The 16,329-nt window shown below is 43.2% G+C and overlaps 1 protein-coding gene across 2 annotated transcripts in view; it reads left to right on the top strand.

Moving 5' to 3' along the window:
• The window catches only part of LOC119150078 (CD2 associated protein), an 89,587-nt gene that overhangs the window by 38,870 nt on the left and 34,388 nt on the right, over window positions 1-16,329 (top strand). For both annotated transcript variants that reach the window (XR_005104931.1, XM_037392256.1), the window contains exons 3-5: window positions 2,944-3,097; window positions 6,732-6,832; window positions 11,272-11,392. Coding sequence is in view for 1 of the 2 variants with exons in the window: in XM_037392256.1 (XP_037248153.1) it covers window positions 2,944-3,097; window positions 6,732-6,832; window positions 11,272-11,392 (376 nt within the window). In the remaining variant the exon portion in view is untranslated. The remainder of the gene's footprint in view (window positions 1-2,943; window positions 3,098-6,731; window positions 6,833-11,271; window positions 11,393-16,329) is intronic.

Below are 16,329 nucleotides of genomic sequence, written 5' to 3'. Positions count from 1 at the left end.
AGCTGACTCCTCACCAGAAAGCATTATGATTGAGAAATAAATTAAATGGGGAAGCAATAATTCCTGGAGCAGCTGGAAGCTTTTGGAGGCTGTATAAATTGCATAGTGAAAGATAAAGAGTTTTAAAAACCCAGGGATATAACTGCTCTAGGCAAGTTTTCAAGCACCGTTGTTATTCAACTGAGCAGAATGGCCTTATCAGTAATGCAGTCAGAAAGGTGTTTTGGAGGTGGCAAATTTTTCAACCGTAGTCAAATTTAATTCCTTATGGTTTATCAGACTTGGAAGTAATTAGCCAAAAAAACCAACCATAAGACTGACAGAGTCTTTGAAATACCTACTGAAATGGGAGATAGACATGATGCCCTGTTATTGTGGAGGTTTGGGGTTTTTGGTTGGTGTTTGGGGCTTTTTTTTGTGGTTTTTTTTTTTTTTTTTACTTGGAAGATGGGATCTCAGCAGAGCTAAGATCTGCAGGGCAGAAGTCCCTGAGGATGAAGACTAGTTAACAGCAGGAACTACTCACCTGTTTTCTGAAAAGCCTCTTTGCTTAATGTAGATAAGTGGGAGGAAAATTTGTGCTGTCTGTAGTCTTGTTTGTTCTACTTGCTCTGCTCCTTTTGGGAAATAGGAAGGTACTTTGGACTGTTTGACTTGAGGTTTGTAGTGTGTTTGAAAGCATCAGTAGATTACCAAACCTGCTGAATTTTCCAGCTGGACAGCTGCACTAAGGAACCTGGGGTTTAATGTTCCAGAAAGCGCTAGATAGGTCCTGGTGAAATGTTTCTTGTATTTTTGGTGTTTCATCAATGCATGGGTTTTGTTGCCTTAAAGCTCATGTTTAAGAGTTCACATGATGTTAGTAAGCGTACATGTATTCATTGCCAATCTTGTTTTCAAATATTACATACTTATTGCAGCTACAGCTGCAGTAACTAGTGGACTTGTGAACCAGTGGCTGCTGCTGGTGGATGCAAGAATTGTTCTGAAGTTGATCACAAAAAGTACTTATGCCAGGTACTTATGGGTGTTTGCATTGCTCAAGACATTGTAATGCTGCAGTGGTAGGAAAGCAGACAGCTTTGAGGGTCTTGCTAAGCTCATGCAGGTGCATGAGATTCAATGAATGTAACACACTTGGGTTTTCAGAAAGTTTTTGATGAAGTTCTCCATCAAGTTACTGAAAGAATGAAGTTGCTATGAGACTAAACGGAAAAATATTTTATGGTTTCGAAGATGCTTAAAGAATAAGAAGCTAAGGACTTAGCAGTGACTTGTCAGGGTAGAGGAGAGCTGGTGATGGGATGCCCCAGGAGCTGGTTGTGACCCTGGCTTTGTTCAGCATCTCCAGTCATCTGGAGAGGGGATTTAACAGCAGATGCTCCCATTTTGTGAGTGCTCTTAAATTCTTAGATAGTTCAATGTCATGCTGATGGCAGTGAGCTAAGCAAGGTAAGTAAATGCCAAGTACTGTGTGTAAGAAAACTTAATCCTTATGCCTACATGGAACTGCCTGTTGCGAGCTGAGCATCAGCACATGAATATCTGGTATTGTCTCTTTCAGTTCTCCAAACTCCTCAGCTCCAGGTGCAGTAGCACCCCCAAACACTGGCAGGATGCCAGGTGTCCTCAGATCCACTGAGACCAGGATGGGGACAGGTGGCTAGAGATGGTCAGGGGGTGGAACAGCTGCCTGGTGAGATGGGGTGCTGACAAGGCTGGGACTCCTCATTTGAGAGGATAAAGCCAAGGGGAGACACAATCACAGTTTACACAGCTGTGGAGGTAGTGATAAAATAAATGCAGCGGTGGGGAGCACACACTGGGATTAATAAGGTGTCATCTGCTTTAGATGATAGAGGGGAGCTTCTTCACAGAGCAGAGAGCGATTATCTTGTGTCTATCCACAAGGAGACTGTGGAGGCAGAGGGGACCGTGGATGCAGAAAGGGATTAGACAGCTTCATCCGCAGACCTGAAGGGAAGAGTGGAGGGGGTGTATCTCCCTGATAGGAAACCCTTACGGGTGCTCTGGGAATCTGGAGAATCTGGGTTGCAGGGTAGCTCTCTAGAGAGTGTCTGGGATTGCAGCTGCTCAGAGCTGTGTTCTGCACTAGATGGACCATTGATCTGACTTAATGGGTTTCTTCTTGTGCAAAGTGACTATTTCCTTCTTTCAGAGTGTCTGTTCTCCGGTGGAATCTCTATTAAGGAGCTGATGCAGTAGAGTGACTGCTGCACACATGGTCTTTTCTGTCAAAAGCTGATGCTTTCTTGTTTATAGGCTTTTTAGTCTTGATTGGTACATTCAATTCCAATGTTAACACCTTATTTTAGGAAGACTGGAAGGTGGGAGACAATGATCAGAAAAATGTCTTTGTTACTTTTCCTCCTACACCTTTGCCCTCACTTTTCCCACTCTTGTTTCTTGTATCTCACTTTCTTTTCCACTGGTCTTTCAGCAGTACTTTTGCGTCTTTTGCTAAACAACCTTTGGAGCTTTCAGAGGCAGAGATGATCACCTAATACAGTTTTACGTATGAAAATATTTAGTGCCCTACCCTATAGGTCTGTCATTGAAGTAATGTTTTTGGATTTAAAAATATTTTCAAATGTGAGCTGTTAATTACAAGTTGTAATATGGGACTTCTGGGCTCTAAAGCAATTTTTCTTAGGGTTGGAGTAGATGGCTAAAATACTGCTCCTGTTTCTGAATTTTCTCAGCGCATCAGCTTACCTGTTTACTAACACAATTGTATGGAAGGGTCAAGTTTATTAAGGCCTTTAGTATGTTTGGTTGTAGGATGCCATGATTTTTGAGTATAGTACGTCATTATACACCAAATGGTACGTACCTGAAATCCATTAGTCTGCATAAATCTGCCTGTGTAAAAGCACTGACCTCTTGAGTAATTCACTTGGTCTTCTAAATCTCTTGTTTCAGGAAGTTAAGAAGGATGTAGAGCCAAAGGATGATGCCGTACCAGTCAGGAGGGAGAAATCTGGCAATGTAGCCAGCCTTGTGCAGCGTATGAGCAACTATGGGCTTCCAGCAGGAGGATTTCAGCCTCACCCCCCATCCAAAAGCTTCAAGAAGAGTATGTAGTCTTTCCAATTCCTTCAATTGCATAAGCTGCTGACGTGCATTGTTTTAATGAACATGAATTATTTAATGTCTGACTTAGTTTTCAGGTTGGACCGAAAACTAGAGACATAGGAGGAAGAACTTTGATTCTCAGCCAAATTCTGTTCCTGTATGCATGGACAGAAAGCTTAAATGCAGTTCTTAACAGCAGCAATAGGGATCGATTTTCCTGGGAACAGGATTTAGCCCCCTTCCAGATTATAGAGAGTTGCTCTGTAACTTCACGTGAGCTCTGCTTGTATTGTCACATACCTGAATGTGAACCACAGGCCTGTTCATGATAGTAAAAAATCTTCCTGTGGTCACTTCTTTTAAATGTGTTTGCTACAAATTCAGGACTTTGACAAGGAAACACTCCATAGTTCAAGTTCCTCTTGTTTGGTAGGCTTGCTTCTAGTGTGAAATAAGGTAGAGCTGGTGGTGCCTAAGACAAAGTAGTGGTCTTTGGTTGTAACTGCAGCCCCCAGGATGGTCGGGAGCACAGACTTGGTGCCTCCATATCTGTGGTTTTTATGTTTTAATGCCAGCCTTTAAATCAAGCTGACTAAAACTAAAGCAGAAAACTGAGCATTGCCTGCATCTAGAAAACTGACTTGTGATTGGTATTTCGACACCTCAGTCTTGTGAGAGATGTTGCTCTAATCTGGCTGCTTCTCTCTTATAAGGGATTGCAGGCACTTATATTTATGATTTAAGCTTGCTTTTTTAAAAAGAAAGAAGTCAGAACTTACTGTTTCTAGTATGTTTATGCTTTGTGGTTTTGCCCATAAAAGAAGAGCCGCTAGTCATCTTCTAAAGCCCTGAAATGGGACCACCAGACTTAGGAATTTGTTGGAACCTTCCTCTAGGCAACTAAGGATGTTACCTTCAAAATAATTTTTTAGTGAATCTAATCTGTATTTTATATGCATATTGGCAACAGCATGTAGGTGCCTGTTGGATGTTTGCATCAGCAGGCTTTTGAAAATGTATCATTAAAAATTAATGCTGTTCCTAGATTAGAGCAGCCAGACTCTGAAAGAGAATCAGCATGATCCTTGTGGGTCCTTCCAACTTGAGATATTCTAGGATTCTGTGATTCTGTGCATATGATCTGATATCAGTTCAGGTGTTGGCTACTTACTGTGGTCTCCCTAACCCTGGAACATTCCCATATTCAGCATGCATTGTCCTCATACTGGTGGCTGTGACCAGGGTAGTAGGTACAGCTTGGTCTCTGGCTAGTCTTATCCTCCTAGTAGAAAATGGTGTTCGGGCACCTTCCTTTAAGCACACAACTGTTCATTTGGCATAATGACAGTCTCTGCATTTCCATTTTACTTTCTGTTCCCTCTTTCCTGGAAGACTCTTTAAACATCTCCTGCAGATCCTGTTTGCTCTGTGCCTGGGCAATCGCTTACTGTCTTCAAAAGGTTTTCAGGGCTTAGTTGTCTTTCCTTTTCTAGTTCCTAACCTGGTAAAATGAGGTTTACAATGTTGAAAACAAAGTTAAGCTGCTTTAAGAGTAAGTTTCCAATGTGCAGTGAGGTAGGTTGTATCTGCCTGGGGAAGTCCCTTGTGTTATTCTCATGAGTAGCTTTCACTGTATTCAGGTATTTTATATCAGATGGGTAATAAGCTGCAGGCAGTATTCCTATCCGTTAGATGGCTGCCTTTATTCAGGAAAAGGAAAATACAGAAGGTGAGCTAAATCAAGGCAACAACGGATACATTTGTTTTACCCTGTACAAAACAAATAAAACCTGAAGCTGGACAAGCTGTTTGGAATTGCCTGGGGGCTGCAGTGAGGCTGGAGTGTTTTCTGAGTGGATTCATTAGTTTCTAGCTTAATCTAGGGATTTTCAAAACTGGCAGGCAGTACTTTCTAAATCGGGCACCACTGAAAACAGACTTCAGATGAGAGTGAGTTCTGTATGTGAAATGCATCTGCAGGTTTTTCTTCTCCCCCTCTTCCCCATTTAGATAGAATTACAATACAAAAAGGAATGCTGAGATCAGATTTATACCAAATGACCATGACTTTTAATTTGTCTTTTTTTGATATCAGTTAATCTCATACAAAGGAAGAGTGTTGAAAGTGCTGTAGGAGGTAGTAAAGGCCAGTGAACTGTTTATTCCAATTACTGTTAAGTTAACAATCCCTCTTGGCTGGTGTAGGAGTTTCAGTGGAGTTAAAAGAAGGGTATATTATGTGGGCAATTGCATGTTGTTAAAAATAACCCATAGAGCTTCATACTTTTGGCTGATATATTTCATGCCTCTTATTAAGCACAGGCCATATACCAGCAAGTAGAAAATTCTTGATTTGGTGAGCCCTCTCAGAAATTGTAGATGCTGACTATTACTCAGATGCCTGGCGTGTTTTGTACTGAGGACGCTGGGTGTGGCAGCCTTCTAAACATCTGACTTTGGACTTTCAACGTTGCTATAATACAACAAGAATCAATCTTGGAGGCAGTATCTGTGTTTTGAAATGTTTTCACCCAGTTAATCTTAATTGCTGCAGCTTGAGTGAGGAAGCATTGCAAAGTACAAGAGAGTGTGGAAATTATATATACAGTTCCTACTATCTTGAGCTTTACCACTTCAAGCTTTTGATTCACATTTTCACTTAAACTGTGGCAGATTGTTTTTGAGGAGGATGGGGAACATCTGTGGGTCATAGCTCAGGATGGCAGTTGCCTTCAAAAGTGTGCTGGTGCTCTGTTGTGGAAAAAGACTGAAGACATGGCCTCTTCTTTGAAGGAGAAGTGTCTGAAGTCTCTGGGTAGAGCAGAAACATCCCTCCAGGATACGTGCAGAGTAATTGGGCAACCATAAGTTCATACCTCACTGCCTGGAGGGGCTCCCCTCTCGAGTTTGTCTTTTTAATGCCTGCAAAGCTTTAATGGTATGTGGCAAACATCTAAAGACTGCACTTTAATTTTACCTGTGTCAGACACTGAATTGAAGCTTAGGTTGAATTTCTCTACTTCATACCGGCATGGAGAAAAGGGAGTTTTCTTGAATTCACAGATAAAAAATGAGTTTGGATTTTGAAATATGAGCTGAGAAAATGTTAGCATTACCTCAGACCTGTAGTTAGTAAGGTCTTTGTTAGAGGACAGAAAGGCTATCGGCGCTTCAGTGTTGTGCAGAACAGAACATGTTACTTCTTTCAGGATTACTTAAAGACTGGAGGCTCAAACTTGCATGTTTTCTTCCAAGCAGGTGCTAACACTGCAGTTGGCAGCTGTTGTCATTCCTGCAGACTTTGGTCAGGAAATAGCCTGAAAAATCATTGTAAGGGGATTTATCTGACTTGCTTGTGTCAACGTGTTTGTTTTTTTTTAATAGGATGTTGGTAATTGGCAGTGTATGTTTGTTTGTAATTGCAGTCTGTGAAGCTTGATGGTTTTCAAGCTCTAAGATACGGCTCGTTAGCCTAAAGTGACATAAGCAAACTGAAAAACCAGCAGCAAAAGCTACATAGCTTTTTGGAATGGTTTGTGGATCTTCTAATCAGGTTTGATCATCAGGAGCTGAATTTAGGAAAAAATAGTTTTCCTTTGCAAGTGTTCTTACTTTCACCATTTCCCTTGAATCAGGGTCCAAGAAGCGGCAGTGTAAAGTGCTCTTTGAATACACCCCGCAGAATGCGGATGAGCTGGAACTCAAGCTGGGGGATGTGATCGACATCCATGAAGAGGTGAGCTGATTGTCACGCTATGTGGCCAAAAGTCAAATGTTTGTGGGGGGGGCGGGTTGACTGATTACTGAGTTGCAAGGATGTTTGAAAAATAGCATGGGGAAGTAGTGTTTTTGAAGCTAAAGCAAGTAGTTTAGGAGTTCTTCTCTTAGGATCCAATCCTAAACCAATGAATGCTAGATGTTTAGGGGAAGTATTTGATCATCGCAGCTGTAAATTGTGATTTGTTACACAGATTCCTTTTTTGAGATACTTCTACAGTTCTTTGGCCCAGTCTGTGATCTGTGTTTTTAGATGCTTATACTAAAACTGTTTGACTGGTTGCCTTTAAGCACACATACTCCTAACTTGTTTAGGTGAAAAATGTTATTTGACCTGATTTTCCAGTTTCATGCTTTTTTGAAATTCATTGAAGCTTGAGCTAATAGTAACAGTATTCAGCACAGAGGCCTGTACCTGTAGTACAATACACTTCAACCCACTTGCGCAAAAATATGGAGCATAGAAATGAACTCAATGTGTTATTGCCTTCATTTCCCACTGGGTAAGAAATAGTTAAAGATATGTCTTGATGTTCAGACTTTGATGGCAATGGCCCTGTGTATTTGAGTGGGAGTTTCTTATCTTTTCCTGCCTATGTGCTTCCTTAGTGTCTGTTCCATTCAATGGCAACTTCTGTTGTGAGAGGCTTGAATATGTGGGAAGAGCTTCTCTTACAAGAGCAAAAACTGTCAGGGAGCCTGCAGAAAAGATCAGAGCCATAGTAGGAGGAACCTCGTCAGAACTAGGTGGAAAACTTCTGCATGGCATGCTCTGACCTTCACTGGTGCCATCTCTTCTTACTGTCTCCCTGAGGGTCTGAGGAAGGAAAAGACTGAACCTTTCTTTGTAGCCATGTGTCTGGTGGTGCTTTTAAGTAGTTTTACGAGATTGTGTTTTTCACATGTATGCTCTCTTCTGAAGAGAGTCCTAACTCTCCAGGATCCTGCCAGTTGCCAGGGAGGACTTGTCCAGTCTTCTAGCAAGGAAGAAGTTACTCCTTTAAATGCATTTAAACCAATGACTTCTAGAATTTGTTATCTCCTTATAAACAAGAGAAAGTGAGTTGTAAAACCTGCTCACTAAAATCATAGTTTCATAAATACCATTGTGTGTGTGTGTTTTGTAAAGGAGTGTTCCTGGAGAACCTCACCAGTTTAATTTGTGGATGGTGCCTGTACACAGCAGTCATGACTTTGAATGGTCCAAGTGAGCATTTACAAGAGATAGCAGTGCAGTAAACTGTTGCGGAAGCTGCTGTTTCAGGTTGCACGTGTCAACATCTGGAATTATTTTGGGAGGGATGTTCAGTGTGATGTATCAGAGATGACCAAGTACCCAAACAGAATAAAAAGATCAAAGCATTTCCTCATCTGGTTTCTTAAGGAAACATGGATTATTATTTTTTTTTCTTTCAATTTTTATTTGGTCAGTCCCCATACTTCTTCCCTTCCTAATGATTTGAAAATACGTGTTTGTAGTACACAGCCTTTGCTACTTCTGAGAAAAACTATTAATGAAATTTTTAGGCAAATGCTACCAGTAGAAAAATATTGCAGCTAACTATGCTCATAGAGCTGTTTGCACACTGTTTTTATGGTGGCATAGAGTAGACCTGACAGGTGTAGGCTTTGCTTCACTAAACTGTACTGATGGACCAGAAATGCGTGTGAAGAATGGTAGAAAATGCCATCCATTGGTTGTGCAGTATGCTGGGATAACTTTTCTTAGGTAACTTGTTACCATTATTGTGAGATGGTTCGCTTCCATTTATGTATAAAAGATGCTATTTATATATATGCAGATAGTGCATTACTGTTACTTCAAGGAAATATCATTTGGTTACTTTTTTTGTGGGGAAAATAAGGTAAAATCAGCCTCACAAGGGGACTTACCTGAGAACAATTAAGTAATTTAGCCTTTGTAACTTTTTATTAATTGACTAGTTACAACTGACACTACTGATTGTGAAATCAAAGGTGGAGGCAGATGGTTCAGGAATTAAATGGATAATACTGAAAAGAGCAGGCTACAAGGATCAGAAGTAGCTTTTAGGGAAGAAGGCCCTTGTGCTATGTGCTGGCTGAATCTGCAAGGTTTTTTGTTTACAGAACATGTGGGTTTTGCATGCAAAATACATGCACAGAATGTATGTGATAATTGTATCACTGCTGTATAACTTCTGTTTCTTCTTTATCTTCCTTCCACTCCTGTCAGCTGCAGCACTAAATAGCAGATTTATTTTTGTAGTATTATATTTGTAGTATTTGCATGCTGTGTTATCAAGCATAATTGAAATTCATATGACTCAATTTAGTGGAGTTTTTATTAAAAAAAAATCAAAAAATCGGAGTGCTTGTTTCGGACCTCCCCCCCTTTGTTTTGAAGTCTGTTTTCATCGTCTTATAGAAATAAGTTGATGGAATTCACACTCGGAAAAAGCACTGATGTGTGTAAAAGCTGTAACTCCCTCTTGTGGAAATTGTATCATGTGTAAGATTTTTGAAATGGAAGATAAGGCTTGTGAAATTGTCCTCTGTGTTGCTAGTGCCCAGACATGCACAGACGCTATCCAACAAAGTGCGTAGAACTTTTTAAACCTTTTTTTTTTTTAATGTTGATTAATGATACCATTTCTGGTAATATAGTTTGTATATAGTAATTTTTTTTTCTAAAGACCGCGTAGTGAGGAGGTTGAAGTAAGTGTGCTCAAGAATTTTGTTTAATTCCTGTCTGTCTCTGACGTGACGTGGCATCGCATTGCCTTGCAAGTCTCTAAAGCGCTTTGCTGACCTTATTTCTTGGCAGAAGAATAAATTGGATTCTTGAGTCACTTTCTGTGTCATAAACATTAAAAGTCCCTTTCTCATGGCTCTTGGGTGTTGTATGGGTGAGTCAAGTAATTTTAATTTTAGTTTTTTGTAATGCGTTGTGTAAAGCATGAGGCTGTGGAGCCTGGAGAGGACTTGTCAGTAATCTGTGCTTAAATTCAGAGGACCAGACTCTGAATTTGAACCATCCACAGCAAAGCTATATTTGAGCACCAGGATGTCTTTAAAAATAACAGTGCTCTTTTCGTTGCCTGTCTGTCTCTCTAGCTGCCAGGTTCTGCTTGCCTGAAGGTATGCTAGTGTTTAAGAACTATCCCTGTGTGTCAGGCATAGTGACCTAGAAAACAAGGCTAAAAAAAGAAAATGTAAACAACTGCTTCCCCACCCCCCTGTTGCTTTGCTTTTCATATCTAAAAACAGCTTTCCAGCCACAAAACAGAACAATTAAATTTTCAAAATATCTCATCTTAATTATATTTTTAAAATAGTGCTCATTAGGCAAATACATTTGACTTAAGACATTTTGAAAATTGTTGATAAATCTGAAGAGCACAATTCTTACTGAGTCTTCTGGTATTGTTTTACACTGTCACCTATGCATGCCCACCTTTGGCTTGTTCTGCTTTGGACCATGGGGTACTCCTGGTAAATGTTCCATTAAATTTTGGAGTATTGCAGTGTAAATAACACACCAGGGATCCAAGAACATAACATTAGAGTCATCATTGTTCCCTAATTACTGAACAGGTTTATTTCCAGTGCAAAAATGAGTTGTTTTGTGAATAGCAAAGCCAACAAAATTTGGCATCCAACAGACTTCTGTCCTTAGGACTGCTGTGTGCCACCACAAAATCCTCGTGTGTCTCGTCTACCTTTGTTGGCAGGACAGCCCTGATGGGAAAGTATCTGTACTTCTGACACATCTAGAGCTAGGCAGATGCTGTTTAGCCAGTTGTCTCCTGCTAGAAGGAATGGACAGCTTAGTTTTCTGTTACTCTGTGATATTCTTAAGGACTTTTCTGTGTTCTACCCAACATTATCTCTAAAAATTGTCTGTAGAAACTTGAGTCTTTTGACCAAAATTGTTAGAGATTGTTCAATAGATAGGAGGGCAGGGAGTAGGACTGGTGGAAAGTGGACAAGACAGAGGGAAAGACAGATGATCAGCAAGAATACATAAAAATTTCCTTCGAAAGCCAGGCTAAAAGTTGATAGTTATTTCATGAACAGTGTAATTTTTTTTTTTCTTCTGTAAGATATGTAACAACTGTTATACTGTCTTACCTTGAGGAAGCTGATGAACATTTTGCTGCTGTTCTGGATTAATTGGCCTGGGGCTAGTCACATGTTTCAGGATCACTACTGTAGTGACAGAAGTGGCAGTATATTATTTTTTTCCTCTTCTTTTTGCCTACTGTTTGTACATCTTTGGTAGGTTTCTTTATAGAGAAATCATGGTCTTTTGAACTTTCCCAATGTTGTTCGTAGAGTTTTATAAGTGAAGTATGGATGGAATTAATAGGAATTTCCTTTTGCTTTATTGGTAATGTGCAAAATATTTCTGTACAGGTAGAAGAAGGCTGGTGGAGTGGAATACTAAATGGCAAAGCAGGGTTGTTTCCTTCAAACTTTGTGAAAGAATTGGAATTGACGGATGATGGAGAAACACAGGACACTCTGGATGACACAGGTGGTATTCTGTTTGTTGTAAACCCTTAGCAAAGTCATTTTAGATCTTGCATGCATCTTGGAGTATTATGGTTTTAGTACAACAAAAGCTCTAAAGAATGTGAGCTATGAGCTTCCTTAGGATGGTATTTAATTTCATTTTAGAAAATACTGAGTATAGAAATACCTGTCTTGCTCCCAATACCCTTTTAGTAAGATTACAATCAAGGTCTTGATCTTACAAATGTGTGTTCTGCATTGTAGCACTAGAAATTTTATCATATACAGAGCTGAGGTTTTTAAAGTATTGGATGTAAAATTATTCTTCTGTTTTAATAGCTTTTTTTCATCTTATTCTCGCAGACATGCATTCCCTAATGTGGAAAACTGAAGTGTTTAACCATGTAAACTGATAAATAAAACTTTTGAATTTAACCAAAACAGTACAGAGAGCCTCAACTTAAAATGAATTCTGGGAAGGGGACCCCGGTTCTTTATTATGTTTTAATCTAGCAATAAAATTAAGGCAGTATTTACATTTAGCCATCCTTTGTGGCTATGAGTGTACAGCTTGGGCAGAAGCAGTAGCCGAGTGCCGAGTGGTGCCAGGCATGTGTGTACGTTACAGGAAATTACTTAGTTCCTTTGAAACTTTAGAATTCCTTTGCACTTTAGAGGCATTCTCTCTGTGAACGCCTGAGGACTTGGATTGTGCAGGCAGAGGATTTAAGCTTAGGCAAGTGCAGGGTCCTGCCCCTGGGGAGGGACAGCCCCACACACCAGCACAGGCTGGGACTGACCTGCTGGGGGGCAGCTCCAGCTCTGCCAAGGACCTGGGAGTGCTGGTGGGCAGCAAGTTGCCCATGGGCCAGCAGTGTGCCCTGGTGGCCAGCAAGCCCATGGGATCCTGCGGGGCATGAGGAGGAGCATGGCCAGCAGGTCGAGTGAAGATGTCCCCCCATTCTACTCTGCCCTGGTGAGGCTGGGTCTGGAGTACTGTGTCCAGTGCTGGGCTCCCTGGTTCAAGAGAGAAAGGGAACTACTGGAGAGGGTCCAGTGGAGGGCTGCAGAGATGATGAGGGGACTGGAGCATCTCCCTGATGAGGAAAGGCTTACAGAGCTGGGTATGTCTAGCCTGGAGAGGAGAAGACTGGGAAGGGACTTTCTCAATGTCTACAAATACCTTAAGGGCGAGTGCCAAGAGGATGTCTCCAGGCTCTTGTCAGTGGTGCCCAGTGACAGGACAAGGGGCAACGGGCACAGACTGAAGCACAGGCAGTTCCACCTGAATGTGAGGAAGAACTTCTTTCCTCTGAGGGTGACAGAGCTCTGGGACAGGTTGCCCAGAGAGGCTGTGGAGTCCCCTCTGGAGACATTCAAAACCTGCCTGGACGTGACTCTGTGCAGCCTGCTCTAGGGGAACCTGCTTTAGCAGAGGGTTGGACTAGATGATCTCCAGAGGTGCCTTCCAACCCCGACCATTCTGTGTTTCTGTGATATGACAGTGTGGAATGTGAGTGTTCTTTGGGAACATCATCTTAATGCTAGTTAATTGATGGTTAAACACAGCTATGTAATGTTAAAGGGAAAAAGTGATTTTAAAATTTATTTTTCTCTTTGTAGTGATGTGCACCCTCACTTGTAAGATGTTTAGTATTGTTTCTAACAAGAGTTTGTTCAGAGGTAGGAAGTGTCTGGTTTGGATATTTTTTTTTTAATTGCAGAAATAATTACAGTAGCATAAAATGAGTTCTTTGACTTGATCAGTCGCAGATAGCACAGTGGCTGTCCTTGGAGGTAAAGTTCCCTGACTTTGGAGTCTGGTGAGATGGATTTACAGGTGTGTATGTTTGGGTGTTAACTCCTGAATACTGAGATCAGTCGGACTGAACAGTAATTTGAAGTAATTGTGTTTTCTGTCGCTAACTAACAAGTTAGGATTTTCAGCCCCTCATACCCCCAGGGGTTATATTTAATGCCCAGACCTTTCACAGTCAGTATCTCAAGTATCTGCTCACTCTCTCCTCACTCCTGGGAGATGGTAAATGCCCCATTCGCTGAGCTGTGCTCTTTTAAACATGCAACGTGGACTTTGCTCATCAGCTAGCCCTTGTTCGTGTGGGGGACTTCAACCTACCGGATGGCCGCTGGAAATACACCACGGCGAAGAGGGAACATTCCAGGAGGTTCCCGGAGCAGGCGGAGGATAACTGCCTGACCCAGCTGGTCAGCGAGCCAGCCAGGGGAGATGCCCCACGGAGCCTGCCACGGGCAAACAGGGACGGACTGGTGGGTGATGTGGGGGTTGGAGGGCGTCTGTGGCACAGCGATCGCCGGATGACAGGAGTTTTCATTTCTCAGAGCAGTGAGGAGGGGGCTCAGCAGAACGGCTGCCTTGTGCTGCCAGGGGGCCGGCGCTGGCCTGTGCAGGGGCCGGGTGACAGAGCCCCTGGGGAGGCAGCCCTGCAGGGCCCGGGCTCCAGGCAGGCCGGGCGTTCCTCAGGGAGGAATTCTGAACGGCGAAAGGCAAAGATGAGCGGTGGGGGAGGAGGAGGCCTGGCTGAGCAGGGAGCTTGGGCTGGAACTCGGGGAAAGGGAGAGTTTCCACCGCTGGCAGAGGGGGCAGGCAGCTCTGGGGGGCCGCAGGGGTGTTGTGAGGCTGTGCAGGGTGCGGATCGGAGAGGTGAAAGCGCAGCAGAACTCGGGCTGGCCACTGCTGTAAAGGATGTAAAAAAGATGTTTTTACAAATCATTAGAAACAAAAGGAAGGCCAAGGATAACCTGTATCCTTTATTGGGTGTGGCGGGGAATGTTTCTACAAAGGCTGAGGTGCTTAATGCTTTCTTTGCCCCTATCTTTAATAATTAAAGTAAGACCAGCTTCCTTGAGGGTACCCATCTCCCTGAGCTGGAAGACAGGGATAAGAGGAGCAGAAGCAAGTCCCCACAGTCTGGGAGGAGGTAGGTAGTGACCTGCTGCTCCACTGAGACATGCACTCAAGACAACACAATGGGGCTGGATGGGATCCACATGAGGGTGCTGAGGGAGCTGGCAGAGAAAGCTCACCAAGCCGCTCTCCATCTTCTATCAACTGTCCTGGCAAACCAGAGAGGTCCCAGCAGACTGGAGGTTACACAATGTGACGCTCATCTACAAGAAGGGCAGGAGGGGAGGATCCAGGGAACTACAGGCCTGTCAGCCTGACCTTGGTGCCAGGGAAGGTTATGGAGCAGCTCATCCTGAGTGCCATCCCGTAGGATGTGCAGGACAATGGAGGGATCAGGCCCAGCCAGCATGGGGTTATGAAATGCAGGTCCTGTGTGACTGACCTGATCTCATTCTGTGGCAAGGGTTTGACATAGAACCTTTAACACCACTTACCACAGCATTGTCCTGGAGAGACTGGCTGTTCATGGCTTGGGTGGGTGCACCCTATGCTGGGTTAAAAGCTGGATGGATGGCCAAGCCCCAAAAGTGGTACCAAATGAAATTACATCCAGCTGGTGGCTGGTCACAAGTGGTGTTTTCCAGGGCTCAGTATTGGGGCCAGTGCTGTTTAATATCTTAATCAACAATCTGGACAACGGGTTGAATGTACCCTCAGTCAGTTTGCAGATGACACCAAGCTGGGGTGGTGGAGTTGATCTGCTTGCATGTAGGAAGGCTCTGCAGAGGGATCTGGGCAGGCTGGACCGATGGGCCGAGGCCAATGGCACGAGGTTCTACCAGGCTCAGTGCCGGGTCCTGCCCCTGGGTCACAGCAACCCCAGGCAGCGCTACAGGCTGGGGGCAGGGGGCTGGGAAGGTGCCTGGTGGGAAAGGGCCTGGGGGTGCTGGTCAGCAGCCGGCTGGGCATGAGCCAGCTGTGTGCCCAGGTGGCCCAGGTGGCCATCAGCATCCTGGCTGGTATCCGAAAGAGTGTGGCCATCAGGAGCAGGGCAGTGCCCGTCCCCCTGCGCTGGGCACTGGTGAGGCCGCCCCTGGACCCCTGTGTTCAGCTTTGGGCCCCTCACTGCAGGGGGACGTGGAGGGGCTGGAGCGTGTCCAGAGCCGGGCAGGGGCTGGGGCACAGGGCTGATGAGGGGCAGCTGAGGGACCTGGGGGGGTTCAGCCTGGGGAAGAGGAGGCTCAGGGGGGACCTGATCGCTCTCTACAGCTGCCTGACAGGAGGCTGTAGGCAGGTGGGGGTCGGTCGCGTAAGGTAGCAAGTGATAGAATGAGAGGAAATGTCCTCAAGTTGTGTCAGGGGAGGTTTAGTTTGGATATTAGTAAAAATGCCTTCACTGCAAGGGTTGTCAAGCACTGGACCAGGCTGCCCAGGGAGATGGTTGAATCACCATCCTTGAGGTATTAAAAGACATGTAGCTGTGCCGTTTAGGGACATGGTTTAGTGGTGGACTTGGCAGTGCTGGGTTAATGGTTGGACTCTATCATCTCAAAGGTGTTTTCCAACCTGAATAGTTCTATGTTTCTAAAATGTCTAGCTATCCTATTAGATATCCAAGAGGGGTGTAGCTACGTTAAGAGTAACTTGGTTGAGAAATTACAAGAAACTGAGTTTAAGAGCCATGTAACTTCACGGTATTATCAAAAATCCTTGCATTTATGGTAGAGGGAAGAGGCTTTAGATTTTATTGCAATTCCTAGGCATGCATACACTTAAAATAACTTATGTGAAAGGGTAAAAGGTGTGGAGGCTATTTTGAATTTGGTTTATAAAAGCTGTCTATTTTCATGTGACTGTCTCCTGGAATTCTGCACATGGAGATCACTTGTCTGTGAATACTACTGTGTAGCCTTTAACAGATTGACTAACTTGTAAATTGAAAAAGAAAAAAAAAAAACAACCAGAAACAAAAAAAATATCTTAATTTAGATGGTAGGAGCTTTAAAGATCTGCTCTGAACTACGTATTTTAGGGGTGTATAAATGTTGTCCCTTAAGACAAAAAGTTTAAAA

The sequence above is a fragment of the Falco rusticolus genome, chromosome 6 (genome assembly GCF_015220075.1).
Source record: "Falco rusticolus isolate bFalRus1 chromosome 6, bFalRus1.pri, whole genome shotgun sequence".
NCBI classification, from domain to species: Eukaryota; Metazoa; Chordata; class Aves; order Falconiformes; family Falconidae; genus Falco; species Falco rusticolus.
The sequence above is the reverse complement of the archived record's forward strand: the minus strand, read 5'-3'. Positions and strand labels throughout refer to the sequence as shown.